Source organism: Apus apus, chromosome Z (genome assembly GCF_020740795.1).
Source record: "Apus apus isolate bApuApu2 chromosome Z, bApuApu2.pri.cur, whole genome shotgun sequence".
Taxonomy (NCBI): Eukaryota; Metazoa; Chordata; class Aves; order Apodiformes; family Apodidae; genus Apus; species Apus apus.
In genome coordinates this window covers 38399286-38415776 of record NC_067312.1, presented here as the reverse complement: position 1 = coordinate 38415776, position 16491 = coordinate 38399286, and the positions used below count along the sequence as shown (strand labels likewise).

At 35.9% G+C, this 16491-nt stretch overlaps 1 protein-coding gene across 1 annotated transcript in view; it reads left to right on the top strand.

The window, feature by feature from the left end:
* The window catches only part of TMC1 (transmembrane channel like 1), a 124726-nt gene that overhangs the window by 90896 nt on the left and 17339 nt on the right, over positions 1-16491 (top strand). The window contains exons 12-16 of the mRNA XM_051643289.1: positions 3908-4050; positions 6813-6957; positions 8887-9081; positions 14965-15144; positions 15371-15523. Coding sequence (XP_051499249.1) covers positions 3908-4050; positions 6813-6957; positions 8887-9081; positions 14965-15144; positions 15371-15523 — 816 coding nt within the window. The remainder of the gene's footprint in view (positions 1-3907; positions 4051-6812; positions 6958-8886; positions 9082-14964; positions 15145-15370; positions 15524-16491) is intronic.

Sequence of the window (16491 nt, the reverse complement as noted above, 5' to 3'; positions counted from 1 at the left end):
CTGAATTTTAGAATGCACAGGCATTTTAGCTCACATGTGAAGCATGCCATTATTCTTCACCATTGATGTGATGGATTTAGCCTGAGAATTTATACCTCTTGTACTGACAAGATAATGGTATATTTCTAAACATGTCATAGTGCTTCTTTTCTTCCTGAAAACAACAGTTTTATCTAATTTTGCACTTGGCATGTCTCTGTAGTTAACCTTTCTGTATAAAGATGATGCAACTTTGCATAAAGTCAGCTGATGATAAATTGGTATGACACAATGTTGCTTACCAGGCTGTCAGGTTTCTCTGTAGCATGCAGTCAGTGGCCTATAAAGAGGCTCTTCACCTGTGAAACAGTGTGATCATCTAGTTAAGATTTTCCTTCAGATTAATGAAAGCAGCATCCATGGAACTAAGTGTGATTTCTTCCTCAATCTGCTGCATTCTTTCCATTGTATAAGAAGTACCAAGACTTTCAAAGAGTTATGCATATATGTATCATTTAGCACTTGAGTTGTTTCAGAAACAGCGAGCATGAATACGTTGTTGGAAGAAGACCCATTTCTTTGAGATGTAAACTCAGGTGCAGATTCCTCCAGTTTACAGCTCAGCTTCTCCAGCTGTCTGTAGAATGACTCACCTACAAGTGGCCTCTCCATGTAGGTTTGGACCACGTGAGTCATTGGAACAGGCTGCCCAGGGAGGTGGTGGATGCACCATCCCTCGAGGTTTTCGAAAAATGAGTGGACATGGTATTTTGGGAGATGGTTTAGTGTTTAGGGGTTGTAGGGTAGATGTTTGGACTTGATCTTGAAGGTCTTTTCCAACCTTGATGATTCTGATTCTATGATTCTATGATTTTATTCCACCTGTGACAGGTGGGGAGGACTGTGCAGGCTGTGGAGCAATGCCAGGAGGGGCACGGGCAGATTTTCATACCTGTCCCATTTCCAGAAGGAGCTCAGCTCTGATCTCTCCTGAAAAAAAAGCATAAAAAGGATACAGGGTCCGTGTTTCTTGTTAGTATTGCCATCTTTTAGTATGGTTAAGGTGTGGAGAGATTCCTAACCTTGTGACACATAGATCCCTTAGTTTGTGGCTCAATAACTTTATGGGGAGACTCAGATGATGCTAGATTTTGATCCTTTATTTAGTTTCCTTGGGTCTATTGTCAATTTTCAGCTCTCAGTGGAGGAAGAATCAGGTTATAAACTGACATAACATTGGAAGAAACTTGACTAGATATACCCGTTTTCTCATTAACAAGTGAATCTTTCAGGCTAATTAACTGTAGACAACTGAATTTAAAGAAAATAACAAAATAATAAGTAGAAATGAAAACGCTTGTCTGTCTTTTGGCTACAAAACTATGTGAATAGACTAATTCTGCTTTATATGATAGAAATATCTTTTTAAAAAAACATGTAACATTTGTGTTGACAACTGCATAATATAATATTACATCTTGTTCATCACGAGTTGTATATCTGAGTGGCAGGAAGAATACATCTAGACTTATAGTTTGGAAGTTAAATAAGGATAAAGTATTGTAAAATGAGAAATCAAAACATCAGTGAGCTATTGGAGAAAAAGGAATGACCATAACTTGGAGTTATTGTAAAGAGAAGAGAGACTAGAAGAGCTTTTGACAGCAAATGGGAATAAGGTTTTAAAAATATGTGTATTTGAGAAAAGATGAATGAAAACAGGTGGTGAAAAGAGAGGGGAATTTTATAAAACTGACAGTGACAGGACCTGACAGCTTTTAAGAACAAAGTGTAGTAAAAAACAGAGTAGCAGTTAACACAAAGAGCCAATGTGAAGATAAGAAACACAGAATAGAGCAGTGAAAAGGATAGATCCCCTAAAACACTCAGGGACAAAAAGAATTTTCTTGAGGCATGTCAGATAGAGGAATGCTCCCTGAAGATAGTGAAAACAGGAGACAGGAAACAGTACCTTTCATCTGCTCCAGTTCTTCTATACTACCAAGTAAATTATAAATAATTGGACCCACATTAGCAAACTTTATTGGACCCTAAAAAAAATTAAATCCCACACTCCACTATTTGTTAAGACAGTAAACCTATCTTATGCTTTTGTGCACTTGAAATTCTATTCTTTTTACTGACATTGCAAAGTGAAACTGGTTTGGATTTTTATATATTTTACTTGGACTTCAGTTTTAACGTTGTATATTTTACAGTTCAGATAATAAGCCAGACCTTTAAAAATGAGACTAATTTCACCAAAGTATTTGACCAATATTTTTATTTCACCCCTCCTTTATCTTAGGCTCAGAAAAGAGTGAAAGAGATCTTCTATGCATTCCTGCCTTTACACAGCTAAAAATATTTCAAGTTTTATGGTGAAATACGACAGTCAAAGCCCAGGAAACAACATACTGAATTGCACACAATGAAGGAATAGTCTGACTTTGTGGACACAGTGACTTAAAAATAATTTCAATAATCTGAAGGATCCAAAAGGCTCTACAGAGCCACATTAGTCTGTATTGAAACCTGGGCTAAGGTAGAATTATAGGATGTATTTAATGAACAAAAAAATGCAAAAGATATGCTATGGAATTTGAATGTGTCCTGACTGGTGTAGATATTTTACTATTAATTAGTAATAAATGTATTCTATAACAGTATTCCCCTTATTAGAGAAGAACATGCTATTATCTATTCTGTGTAGGCATGTCTCAAAGCTAGTCTGCTAAGATGAAAAATGAGATATGTTGATTACCAAATCGAGACACTGGAATTTCTTTTTATCATTTATAAATATTTCATTTTCAGCTTAGAATTATATATTAGGTTTTCCAGATAGCACTGTGACTAATTTCATATAGAGTAAGAGCTACAATAAATAAATGCAAGTTTTGCACCAATATATAAGTGAAAGATGTTATTTATTTTAAGCCAATTAGCAACTGAAATGCAGAACAGAAGTAAATGGCTTTTAAAATTCACAACACCCTCAGGTTACTGTATTAGTGTCAAAATAATGCGTGCTTTATCCACCTATTACATTTCCAAATACTCCAAATACTCTGTATTTGACTTGAAATCATTACATCCAGCTGGAGCCTTGCCACTTCTCTGCATGAGCTAAGCTGTTCTTGTAAAGGCTTTGCATAGCGTCTTTTTCTAGGATGCCAGTTCTTGCCCTAACCTGAGGATTGTCATGAAGCTTCACTTATTTGGATCATATGAGATACTAGCAATTGCTAACAGTTAACCATGTACCAATAAGTGATTTTGAAAAATCAGCTATCTGACCTGTAGAAGGTAGTGTAATTCTCATTAAGATTTTTAGACAAGGAGATACAGTTTGAATTGCTGAGAAAGAAGGTACACTCATATTGTATTTTTTACAGCCTTGGAATCCAAGTGTTGAAAAACCCTGCACACTGAATAACAATCCTTGAAAAGCAACTAACTACTGGTAATATATATTGAGTGATCATGTAATGAACAGCAGACAACACCGTTGAGAAGTCATGTGACACTTTTATATTAAATATGCTAGAAAAAGACATGATAGAAATGCAAAAATTAAGCTTTAAATATGGCATCTTATCTGCGAGTAATTTGCAAAACAAATTTTTTAAGCCAAATTGTTACTGCTTTTTCAATAATAAAGATGTGGATGAAAAAGGTTTGATTCATTGAATTGTAGATGGAATGCCCATGAAGAGTTTTAAAGATAAAAGATTTGAAAGCTTAGATGAAATAATCTTTCTAAATAAACAGAGGGATTTTTCCATCCTGTGAGAATTATTATATTGATGCTTACAACTGTTTTGAACGCATTTACACGAGGGTTTCAGTACCTTGTTATTGATACAATTTCTGATTATGTACCTATTTAATGGTTGTGACATTATAAATTTTGCTGAATTTTCAGGGCTTTGCACAGTATTCTGTACTCTTCTATGGTTATTACAATAACCAGAGGACAATTGGATGGCTCAAGTTCAGGATGCCTCTTTCATACTTCCTTGTTGGAGTTGGAACTATCGGCTACAGCTTTATGATTGTAATTCGAACGTAAGTTCTCCTTGGCTCTGGAATAAAGTACATTCAAAAAAGGCAGATGGTTTCACTGTTGACCACAGGGACTACCTTTTTAAAAAATATGATAGATATAAGGGCAAAAAAATGCAAGATCCAGGGCAAGGTCAAAGTAATGTAAGATAGCTTGAGCCTGTATTTGTCTGTGGTTCTAGCCAGCAGTGTTGTGAAATTGGGAAAAATATTTCCTGAAGTAACAAAATATATCTTTCCTGCACCTTCAAAGTGAAAAATGAATGCAAAAACAAGGAACAGAGCTGTCAGTCCATTTTCTCATAATACCCTGCACCTAGCGGAGTATCAGCTAACATCCAGGAAATTTAAATGTTGAACCTTTAATAATAACTTATGTGAGTTAAAATCTTTTAAGAAGGGAGAAGATAAAAAAGAAAGTAACATTTGGGAAATAATTCTGTGTGCAACTCACAGTCAGCAGTAAATGATTCTCAGCCAATCTATAGGGGTTAGATCACATTTGTCAAGTGGTGCAGAAGAATTAATGCTACTGGCCATAATAACGGTTTAATGTCCTGTGGAATGCAAAATAATCTCCAGCAGTGTGAAAACTATGCTTAATATAACATAAAAACTTAATGTTTAAACAGGAGAAAACACAAGGCTAAGTGAAATAGGGACTAGGTAGTACAACTGGTGATATATTAGTCTCTGGCTCTAAAATTCTGGACCTGAATTTTGTCTAAGGATCAGAATTTAAAAAAAATAAAATTATTATTTTATAGTTAAATTCACTATTGGAATAAGTTGTTAGAATTCTGGAAGTTTCTAAGGAGTCAGGACATTAATGAATACAACTTTTAATATTCCTGATTCAAGCAATGTGACCACCTCCCACAATAATATTTAGCTATAGTGGTGGCTTTAAAAGATGTTTAGGACAAAAAAAAAAACAAAAAACAAAAAAACAAACAAAAAAACAGATATTGCAGGTCAAGATTCAAGGACAGCTGTGAATACAGAGAAAACTGCAGTTAATCTTCTTCCATGTTTTTGTGCTGAATCTAGTATTTTTCATTTACATGACCATTAGATTCATTCATTTCTGTTTTTCAAATATTGCATTATTTTCTGCATAGAGCAAGAAGCATATCAGAATAAAAAGTTTTCAGTTACCTATATGTAGTTTTGGAGGAGGAATAAATTACTACTATAAAAAAAATCAGTTGGTTTAGTTGAAAATGTATTTTAAAATATTTTTTATAATATAGTTTTGAAGATCAGAAAAGTCTTAGTCTCAAATACTTGTATTTCAATTAATGTCACCCAGACCTAAGAACCCTAATCTTTCTAGCATATAGTTTCTGGTCCAAACAAAGCAATGTACTTGTGATAAAAATACCTTGTACATGCTCACTTCCCATCTGGCCACATGACTGTAATGCTCACCAATATGTAAGTAATCTTCTGAGCAGTTCTTGCAATCTTCTGCATTTTGCTGTTTCTCTAGAAGGAAATACACACAGGATTGTTCCTGTTCCAGGTACAGGAGGTGCATTTTTCTGCTCTCCACCGAGATCTGATAAAGACATTGTCTACGTGAAAGAGGCAGTGAGAATTATAAGCACTATTATCCTATTTAGGAGGAATATTTATATTTAGGCCTTTTCTCTGTATGTTTTCCACTACATAACATAAAATGGAAACATTTCTGGTCTCAGAGAAAGGATATCTCAAGCACAAGACTCTTCAATATTTCTTTAGGAATTCTGGAGATAGAATTATTGTGGTCTAGAAACCAGCAGCAAGGCAGATTCTAAGAACCTTTCACGGTCTCTGTCCCTTCTGTATAGAAGCAGTATAACAAAAAGACTCAACCCTGGTGTCAGTTTATGGCAGCTCAGAAGGATTTTCTGTATTATCTACTTACTATTCTTTTCCTAGATTTGAGAATACAAATTTTACTGGACTTTTGAAAATGTGGTATGTTGAATGTGTTGCTATTAATAACATAACAGCTGTGTTAATGAAATATAAAACAGGTGTTGCCTTTTCCTGACCAAGCAATCAATACAATACTGAAGGCTAAATGGTTTGTACCCTACTACTCCATCCTTGTGCTTAACAGTTTGAATTAAGTGATAAGGTATGCAGAAGCAATACCACAATAATTTACGCAGATGACAGCTTTATGAAACAGAGAAATTAGTAGTCAAAATCAAGTAAAATAACTGAATAAATAATTTTATGTTTGTGGACACTTACAAATCTCATTTATAAGTGCACAGGAGATGAAAGGGAAGATAGCTGTATTTTAGTTATGCTTCTGTGTGGTATAACCAGGTTTAATTCTGGCTTTTTATTTTAGAGGGTTTTTTCTTTGTTTTCAGGTTGTTGTTTGTTTTTTATTCTTTGTGAAGTCTCTAATCAATTCTATTGCAGTTCAGAATGCTCTGCAGCTTTCTATTTGAGAAGTCTTCTTGATGCTGTTTTCCTATGGAGTTTCTTATCTTGCAGAATTCCTCTGAGGTGTTAATGAAACAAATCCATTATTTCTCATCAAAATGTCTGTTGTGACCTCATAAATAGTCTAAATATAAAGATCTCCATCATCCTCTCTTGTTTCAGACTGAACTTTCCAGATTTAGTATAACATGATTGACTGCAACAATAATACTGTTTTTTTCATAACCATGTTAGAATTGAGGAATAATTTAAAAATAATGCTCACACAGCAGAACCTACTTAGAACAACTTTTTCTGTGTCCTTCTTGCTTTTGTAGAATGGCAAAGAATGTAAATGATGATGGTGGTGGTGATGATACTAGTTTTAATTTCAGCTGGAAAATGTTCACAAGCTGGGACTACCTGATTGGCAATCCTGAGACAGCAGATAACAAGTTTGCTTCCATCACAACAAGCTTTAAGGTAAAATAGAGCTCAGTATGGAGAGGTAACCTGATTTGTCATTCACACTGGTGCGAATCAGATGGAACTCAAGTCAAGTATTCGCTCTGCATAAGGCCTAGAATCTTAAACTAGAATTAGGTAGCTGTACCCTTCTGAGTCTGCGTTTTGTCATTTGTAATCTTATTTTTTTCCTGTTGAATGTGGAAGGAATAACATTGATACTGTATTTTGTGTTCTCTGTGACTGCAGTACTAGCTTTAGAAAAAATATTTGACTGTAAAAATAATATTTTCCTTTTTGTCACCACTGATGGCTCACAGTTTCTGTGGTGCTTGTCTGAAAAACATTTTTTTTTTAACACTGGTGATATTTTGCTAACCTTAAATTATCATCTTCTCTTGCTATACTGAAGAGATACCGTAAAATAAAGGAATAGAATAATCTATAAATGGCTAGCTATCATATCAGAAGAATTAGCTTCGGCATTTTGAGTATATACTTGCTTTTCAGTAGGGGAGGAAGATTACTTTCCTTGTTTAGTACAAAGGTTTTATTTTCAAACAATTATGAAATATAGCCCAGTTTGCAAAGCAATACGAGGTGTTCATAGGTCTCTTTCCAGTTTATAGGGTATATTGATTTCAAAAGTAATTTTATGAAGAATCTGGAGCAGGATGTGAACTGCACTGCTGTGAAAACAGTGAAGGGGATACATTCTATCTGTTGAATGTTAAAGAATGTGTTTATACACTGGAGTCACTGGAACACACCAGTGCAACACATAAAGGAAAATTTAATTTTCAGTATTATAATGTACAGGGAATACCCTGGCAAGTTATTGGCAGATAATAAGAAAGGTGCTAGGCTTGCAGTCACACTGACAACACACGACACAGGAGCTGGAGGACTAAGCACTAACTGCACTATCCCATCACACATGACACCTTTCCTTTCTGCAGTGCTGATATAGCCTATACATCACACCACCCTTCCCACTCTCCAAACTGCTAGCATAAAAGATAAAAGCACTCCAACTCAGTAAAAAGAAAAGGCCCCAGGAAAACAAATATTGAAGAAATACTGAACAAAAGCATTGAAGCTATGTGAGCTTTCCCTGCCCGTGTACTCAGGTCAGTTTTTCTCAGGAGCTGCTGTAATCTCCTTTCATTTATGTAACAAACACAAATCATAAGAAAAGCAGAATCATGCAGACTAACTATTACAATGCCAGCGTGCAGATTCCTTTCTGGGCAACTGTCTCTATGCCAAAGTGAGAAGCTGTAACCGAACTCCTTTTTCATGAGGACGCTTCAGAGCAAAAGCTCCTTCTGGTGGCAAATGCAGGAGCTGGAGATTGTAGTTACACTAGTCTTTACAGCTATCAGTCCTGGCACAGTGCGAACTTGGGGCAAAGATTTTATTTTGCAGGCTGAAGCTGTGCACTGTTTGCCTTTTTGGGGATTCCTGTATCTAAACTGTCTCTTAATTCCTTCTGGATTTCTGACTTCCAGAATAAACTTTTTGCTCTTTTCTCACAAATGCACATCTTTAAAGTGTGACAGTTCTGTGTCTGTAACTAGTTACACATTTATCCTTCTGAGTCACTCAAACTCTAAGCACCTTGGAAGCTCCCAGAACATGCTGGTTTCTCTTTGGTGCGTGAGTGCAGATCTAACATGACTCACTGTGGGCACACACAATGGAAGCAAGCAAACTCTGGGCTATCACAGAATCACACAATCCTAGGGGTTGGAAGGGACCTCGAAAGATATACTAGAGTGTGAAACAGATTTTATTATACAATATAACCTTATCTCAAAACATGATGCCCAGGTGTGCATTCATATCTTTGTGAATTATTTAACTGTCTTCTAGCAACTGAGGGAGAGATGTGGGGTCTTGGCTATTAAAGTATTCATAAAATTATTTTCTTTTTAACAAGTGCAGGAGGCAATTTTGGAGGAGCAGGAGAGCCGAAAAGAGGAAAATATTCACTTGACCCGATTCCTGAGGGTTCTTGCTAACTTCTTAGCCCTATGCACACTTGCTGGGAGTGGCTACCTCATCTTTTTTGTCGTCAGAAGATCTCAGAAATTTGCCCTGGAAGGTCTGGAGAACTACGGGTGGTGGGAAAGAAATGAAGTTCGTGCTTCATATTTCTAAAATAGATGTCGTTTGAAGCTGTGTTCCTCTACTCTGCATGTTGCCTTTTTTTCCTGAGAATTTAAATACTCTAAGTGTGTGTGTGGTAAACACCTAACAAAAGAACTGTTCTTTTCTCTTTGCTTACCTTGTCATTAAAATTACTATCTCTTGACTGGTTCTTTCAAATGTCCTTTTGTATTTAGTTGTCATTTAAGGCCTTTACCTTTACTCCTCTGTGCTGTTAAGGCTATTTTCCAGCCACTCTGTGGACTCAGAAGATCTCTTCCATGAGCCTGCTCTCCTGTTGTTTTCCTCCTGGAATGGGCCCAAGCAAAGTGACTGGTGTGTGGCATACCCAAAGTTATTTGGAGCTTCATGGATACAACTCTGCAGTATAACAACAGGTCAAAGCTCCTTCTTTTCAGTTCCTACTGCCCAGTCCAACAGCCCAGTTACATTTTTTTGTGCTTAATCTGCTTTCTTCTAGAGCAGATACAGCCTTGCATGATAGAGATATGCAGTGAAAGTGATTGTGTTTTATTAAAACATGGGCAGGTTTTATTTCTTAGCAAAAACACTGTTGTGTGTGTTGTAAAAGTAGCTGTTTGTTACTTAAAGTTCATCTTCTCAGCTACAGTGCAAAGCAGATACCTGATTTGAGGTAAGATAAAAAGATGCTAGCTACAATGGAATGAAGAAATAAATCCCTAATTTTCAACACCAAAATCTGACCAAGAAAGTAACTTGAAAAACTCAAGCATTCCAAGTCTGGAATACACAGAAATGGGGCTGTTAAGACTGGGCGAAGTTCCTTGATAGAAGTTAGCACATTTAGATATGATGAGAAAGAAAAGCCATCTACAATAACTACTTGGCTTAAAGCAGCATGAGCTCAAAGTTTGACAACAGATGAAGACAATTCTGGAGGAATTTGGCATTGTCTCAGTTGAAAGGTGTGGTAACTGATTCGTATTAACAAGAACTGTATTACTGAAATCTGCTATATTAGCTTATCCTGCCATCTGGAAAGTAATTTAACATAAGCATGTTTACATTAATTGTTTGCTTTACAAAAAAATATTGCTAAGAAGACACAGGACTAAGATGTGGAGCAGATATGTCTCTAAAGGAGAGCAGATAAGGCAACACTGCCATTAGTCAGCTAAAGAATTTTTCCTAATAACAGCCAATGAACATATGTGTGATGTTCAAAGTATTGCCCTTGACTGGATATGAATATTTAATTCCCTAAATATATTTGACTTCTCTGTAACAGCCATTTAAATTTTTTCTTATTCTCTAGATCAAGATTTCTTGTTTATGTCATTAATAAATGAATGGAGATTTTGATCAGGAAAAACCCCTATAAACACTTAATGGACTACTCAGACCCAATGAAAGTGCAGCTCTTACATACAAACCAAGCAATAGTATGTAAAAATTGACATGATTTATAAAAATATTAAACTCCTTGTGTAAGAAATTTATTTTCATCACAGTGGATGTATTAAGGGATTAAAAAATGTTTACAAATAGTTACGGTGTTCTTGGAGTAATCCGGGGTAAATACATTTCCTATCATCTGTTCCTGAAGCTCCCAGCCTAGTAAAGTTCCACTGGTGACTTTGTGGGCAAGACCTTTTTCTCTCTATCTTCCTCTGTCATAATGCTGTAAGTTTGTAGACTCCTTCTTTGTATTGGCAGTACCTACTTCTGTCAGATCATAGTTCAGAGAAAATTGTCTAGTGTGTCATGGGGAGCAGAAAATCAGTGGAAACAGGCAGACTGGGACCATTAAAGGATCTCACCAGTCTTTGATGCTCCTCATTCATGGCTATGGCCTGGTGAGTGGTCATGGATGAATGATTCTGCACCACGTAACAATTTCCTCACAACTGAAGAAATTTTGGTAAAATAGAGAATAATGCCACTCATTCCCTTGGAATCCTAAAACTGAATTAAATTTGCTAAACAAAATTGACTTTTCTCATTTGATAGAAGATACTTTGCAGAGCTAGAAAGTAGTATAAGCACATCTCTAGTGCAGAGGTACCCTGTTTTCTCAAAAATATTATTGTACTGCTTAAAAATTAGGCTTCTTCAAAGCAGAGGAAGCTTCTGTGAGACAGACTGATTTATCTGATTTAGAATAATTTTTCTCCAGGAAAAAAAAAAAAAAAAGCTTTAACATTTCAGATCTTGGAAGCCCCATAAAGCTTTAGCCAAAAATATCCTGCTAGTTACTTCAATATTCATAGTAGTAGGTATGTAGTACATTTGTACTTAAGCTATTAAGCTATGTCATTAATGCTCCATTTAATTCCAGCAATAATCAGACAGCTTTATTAGTATGAAATATAATTTCTAATTTTATTGGTTTTTTAATTACACTTTATTTCATAGGAAAATATTGGTGTTTTATGCAAGAGGTGCTAGTTAAACCTATGACTATTGCAACCATTTTCAGTAGAAGCTATGATTTATTTTAGGTAGTCTACTTACTTTTAATGAACTTATCGGTTAACCAACAAGGAGTCAATGTTCAATATTTAATGTTGTGTTGGCACAGTTTAATATGCTGGGGGGCTGGTGTTTAGTTGTGATCGCTGTCACAGGATTTCTTACCAGATTCACAGCAGCTGGAAAAGCTTGTAATTTCCTAGCTTTCAGTCTGTCATGCAGAGACCTGGTATTTGGAGTGACTAATGTCACAGACAGACAGAAAACGGTTTCAAACCAGAATCTTGCTTGCTGTTCCTTTCTTAGAGACAATTCTGTCCCACTTGGGCAGAGAGGGCTATCAAGATTAATTTAGCAGATAGTGAATGTAAGAACACATTGGCTACCAACTCTAATTGTACCAGGCATGCATGCTGGCATTCTGCTCCTCTTCTGGTATATCTTTTCACAAAAAGCAGTGACTTCTGTCCTGCCTCTCACATGCAGCAACAAGGAAACTTTAAACAAAGTCAGCAGGTACTACATTTTAAACTGCCTGGAGGACAGAGATTTTCTTCCAAAATGCATATTCACTGTGTCTTCCAGTATGAGAACAAAGGTACATCTAATGAGTTGAGTAGAAACCACATTTGGCTATGAACATTAAAAATTGCATGTGTCTGAAGAAAGACTGATCTCAGGCAAAGAGAAACCCTCTGGGGGCTACCTGAACAAGTAACAAAACTGAATAGTTTTGTCTGGATTCTAGGACTTACTGTTCATGTATGTTTGCAGTTGATTCCTGCAGCTTTGTCATCTTGGGGCATGTTTAGGCATAAACTCTTTGGTTTAATGGTGACTGAGACAATATATGTCATAAAAAGTTAGACACCTTGAAGACATTAGGATAAAAAAGTTTACAATTATAGTTTGCAATTGAAATGAATAAAATATCAAATATTTTGATCACAAACATCTCATCGACTTCTAGAAGTACCAAAAAATAAGAATACCCACGATTCTCATAAAGGATATTTTTTTTTTTTCAAAGCATTAATGTATGAAACCAAACACAGTGGTTAATATCATAACGTAAAAGGTGGCAGGAGATTAAAATATAAATTCTGCCTTTTTCACTTGTAAATCCAAGTACTTCAAGAGAAGGTCTCTACAAGTTTTTGGTTGTTGGTTTCTTTTTTGGGTATTACAAGACAATGGTGACTTCTTTTAATAAGGTAATACCAGTTACAAATAATGTTATCTAAATACATAGGATACATCAATGACATCCTGTAATCATTAAAAAACAACCTACATACTTCCTACAGAGTGCCAAAAATTGAACAGAATGCACCACCAGTTGCCTACAAATGCAAAAATCCAGTAATTAATGAAAAATCATTAAAAAAAAATCAAGATTAGTAAAAAAGTGAAAATAAATTTATTTATTTTCATTAAGAACACCAGTCTCATGGATGAAATTATTTAGGAGTGAGAATGTATATATATTTTAAGTGAATGAATCTATTTGTTGGCATAGGGCCCTTCTGCTGCCATATTATGCCTGAGAAGCAAAAGTAATCTTAACTCTCTGGGTAGCTAGAAGATAGATATGTATTAAAATTTATAATATTTCTAGCAAAATGTATTCCAGCATGACAGAAGAATGTTAATTTCAGAGAAATTGGAAGACTAGAGTTCTGTGAACAAGTGACTGAGTATATTATTTTAACTTATTTTTTTAATTATGATTTATCTCAAATAATCATCTTCTTGTTTTCCAAAAACCTTTGTGACTGAGACAATATTTTCTGTTTCTTGTTAACTATTTTTAGTCCCTTAAAGACACACTCTTTGTAATGAAATTCTATTTTAAATTGAAATTGAATAGCTGCACTCTTAAACTTCTTCAATTATTTTCAGTTTTGGCTGATGTGATGAATTATAACCAAAGGTTCAAGTAGACTAGAAATCAGCAATCACTTGGGAATGTTACATTAGTATAATGACTCCCTTTTCTGTAGAAGTTATAAGCTATGTACTACTTCAGACTTTCTGTAAAAGGTAGTTACCTGTTTTCCTCAGGTTGCTTCCAGTAAACTTGTTCCACTTCCATACTGCTAAGATTACGAGTTAATGTTATTAGAAATTTCTAAAAAAAAAAACAGGCAAAAGGAAGCTAGGTTCATTTGAATTTTATTCTGTGGTGAAGACCTGAGCTCTGAAGTAGAATAGAGAGTTGGGCAATCACCAGTGGTACGAAATTTGGCAAGAGCAAGTGGCAGATCCTCGATCTGAGACAGGTTAATTCTGGTTGTATTAAAAAAAATTGGGGACAGGAGGCTGGAGAGCTGCCCTACAGAAAGAGATCTGGGGGCTTGGGGTGATGCCAAGTTGAATATGAATCAACAGTGTGTCCTGGCATCCAGAAGGGCAAACCATGTCCTGGAGTGCATCAAGCACAGCATTGCTGGCTCGTGGATGGTGGTGCCTATCCCACTTAACACTGCACTGGAGCTGCCCCACCTTGAGGGCACCTCAGTATAAGAATGACATCAAGCTATTAGAGTGTGCCCAGAGGAGGGAGACCAAGATAGTAAAAGACCTTGCGGGCAAGATTTCAGAGGAGCAGCTGAGGTCCATTAATCTGTTCACCTTGGAGAAGAGAAAGGTGAGGAGTGATCTCATGGCAATCTACAACCCTCATGGAGGGCAGTGGAGCAGGAGGTGCTGACCAACTCCATCTCATGAACAGCAACGGAACATGAGAAAATTAAATGAAGCTTTTTCGGAGGAAGTTCAGAAGACAAGGTTTTTGACTGAGAAGATGGTCAGTCACTGGAAAATGGTCCCTGGGGAAATGGCTGTGACACCAAGACTGTCAGAGTTCAAGGAGCATCTAGACAATGCTCTTAGTCATATATTTTAGTTTTAGGCAGTCTTGCAAGGAGCAGAGAGTTGAACTGGACAGTCCTTATGGGTCATTTCCAACTTGATATATTCTACAATTTTGTGACATCTCAGATCTCTGCTACATCTCAGATAAATTTAACTTAGTGTAGTATTTCTATAGGAATGCATCTATGTGTCTATTTGGAACATGTGGTGTAGATGTAGCATAGAACAGTACTGAAAATAGGTTTTGCTAAGCTCTCTGATAGTACACTTCAGGTTAAAACGTAGGTTCTAGGCAGAATAACTAACCTCATTATTTTGGAGATTTAAATGAAATGTAAAATGAAAAAAAAAGATCTCATATATCCATCTGCAGTAGATTACAACTGACTTTTCCTCCCTTTCTTCCTTTATGAGAGCATTGTCTGACTCCTAGAGTGGATTTTATTTTTCTTTGAAGCAAAACCAAATAAAAAGCTGTAATGGAAATACATCTTCCCCTCAAATATATTTTTTTTCTTTTTCTTTTCTTTCCCCTCTTCTCAGGTGAACATGGTTATGTCACTTTTAGGAATGTTCTGCCCAACTTTATTTGATGTAATTAGTTCTCTGGAAAACTACCACCCTCGCATAGCTCTAAGATGGCAGCTGGGACGAATCTTTGCTCTTTTTCTTGGCAATCTCTACACTTTCATTATTGCCCTAATGGATGAAATCAATCTCAAGGCAAGCTATTTACTTCCCTTCATTATTTTTAATATGTTGCTGGGAAAGGATGAGGATTTCCAGCCAGTGACAGACATGTCAGTTAAAGATGTTATTTTCTTTTGGTACTGTAAATCACATCCATGCCTGAGCAGGTAATGGGAATCTTGGAATATAAAAGGTTGAGAATTGGTAACAAGCTCATGTTTGTTTGTTTGTTTGTTTTCTAATTTATTTCTTTATTTAGTTGGAAGAAGAAAAGATAGTCAAGTATAACATGACAATATGGGAAGCCAGTCTGTATAATGGTACTATTCCAGAAAATTCAACTGCTCCTCCAATACAAGTGGATCCCGCAGATGTCCCCAGAGGGCCATGTTGGGAAACAATGGTAGGACAGGTAATGTAACTGATTTTAGCTCTTATTTGAAACTCAGTCTGTTACAAGATGTCGTATCTAAATCCTTTTTATTTCTGCTAAGAAGTGATATCAAGTTGGGAAAATGTCAGGAAAAGCCAATGTGAGATTTTTTTTCCTGAATTCAAAATTTGAGAAAAAATTATCTGGTTTTCCTTGGACTCCACCTAGGAAGTTCTTTCTTCTGGTGTTTGACAACACTGAAAACATTTCCCCCCTTCTTTTCACTATTCTCTTCATTTACCTTCCTCTTCCTCATCCTATTTTAGTCTTGCAAAACCTGTTTAGCAATTTTGAAAAGCTAGATTAATCACAGCCCCTAATAAATGCAATAATTCTGATTAGAATTTTCATCAGGCATAATCAGTTTCTGACTACAACATATTTATAGAAAAGAGGGAAAAAAAAGTAACTCAACAAATAAATACATGTAAGATAATACTCATAACAGTGTTCTTTTGAGTAGGCATTTCTGTCTTTAGCCAAGTAACATTTGGTGAAAGAACAATAATTGTTTAACTGTAAATCAGTTGAACATTTATTCTTATTGATCTATTTATATAAAATGTCATTTTGAAAGAATTTTCTAACATCCTCCTTTCTTCTAGTCATACCCCATTGCTATTTGGTGCATGAGAATGACTTCACCACCAAATCACAGCTTTTGCTATTGCTCTCTCACTCTGACAGTCTCATCATCTGCTTATCTTCACTTCTGACTCAATAAATCAACAGCAGGGAGCAGAGAGTCCCCGTACAGCCCCCCTGTTCCTTTCACTGATACTGAATAATAAGCTAAGAACACCAAGAGCTCATCACTGCACTAATTTTCTCATTAATTTCAGATCAGTGAGAGTAATAGCCTTTTGGCTTGATATACCCAATAGCCTTGGTATTGGGGTAAGGCCTGTTGCAGTAGGGTTTAGTGGGAATTAATAAAGTAAAAGCAG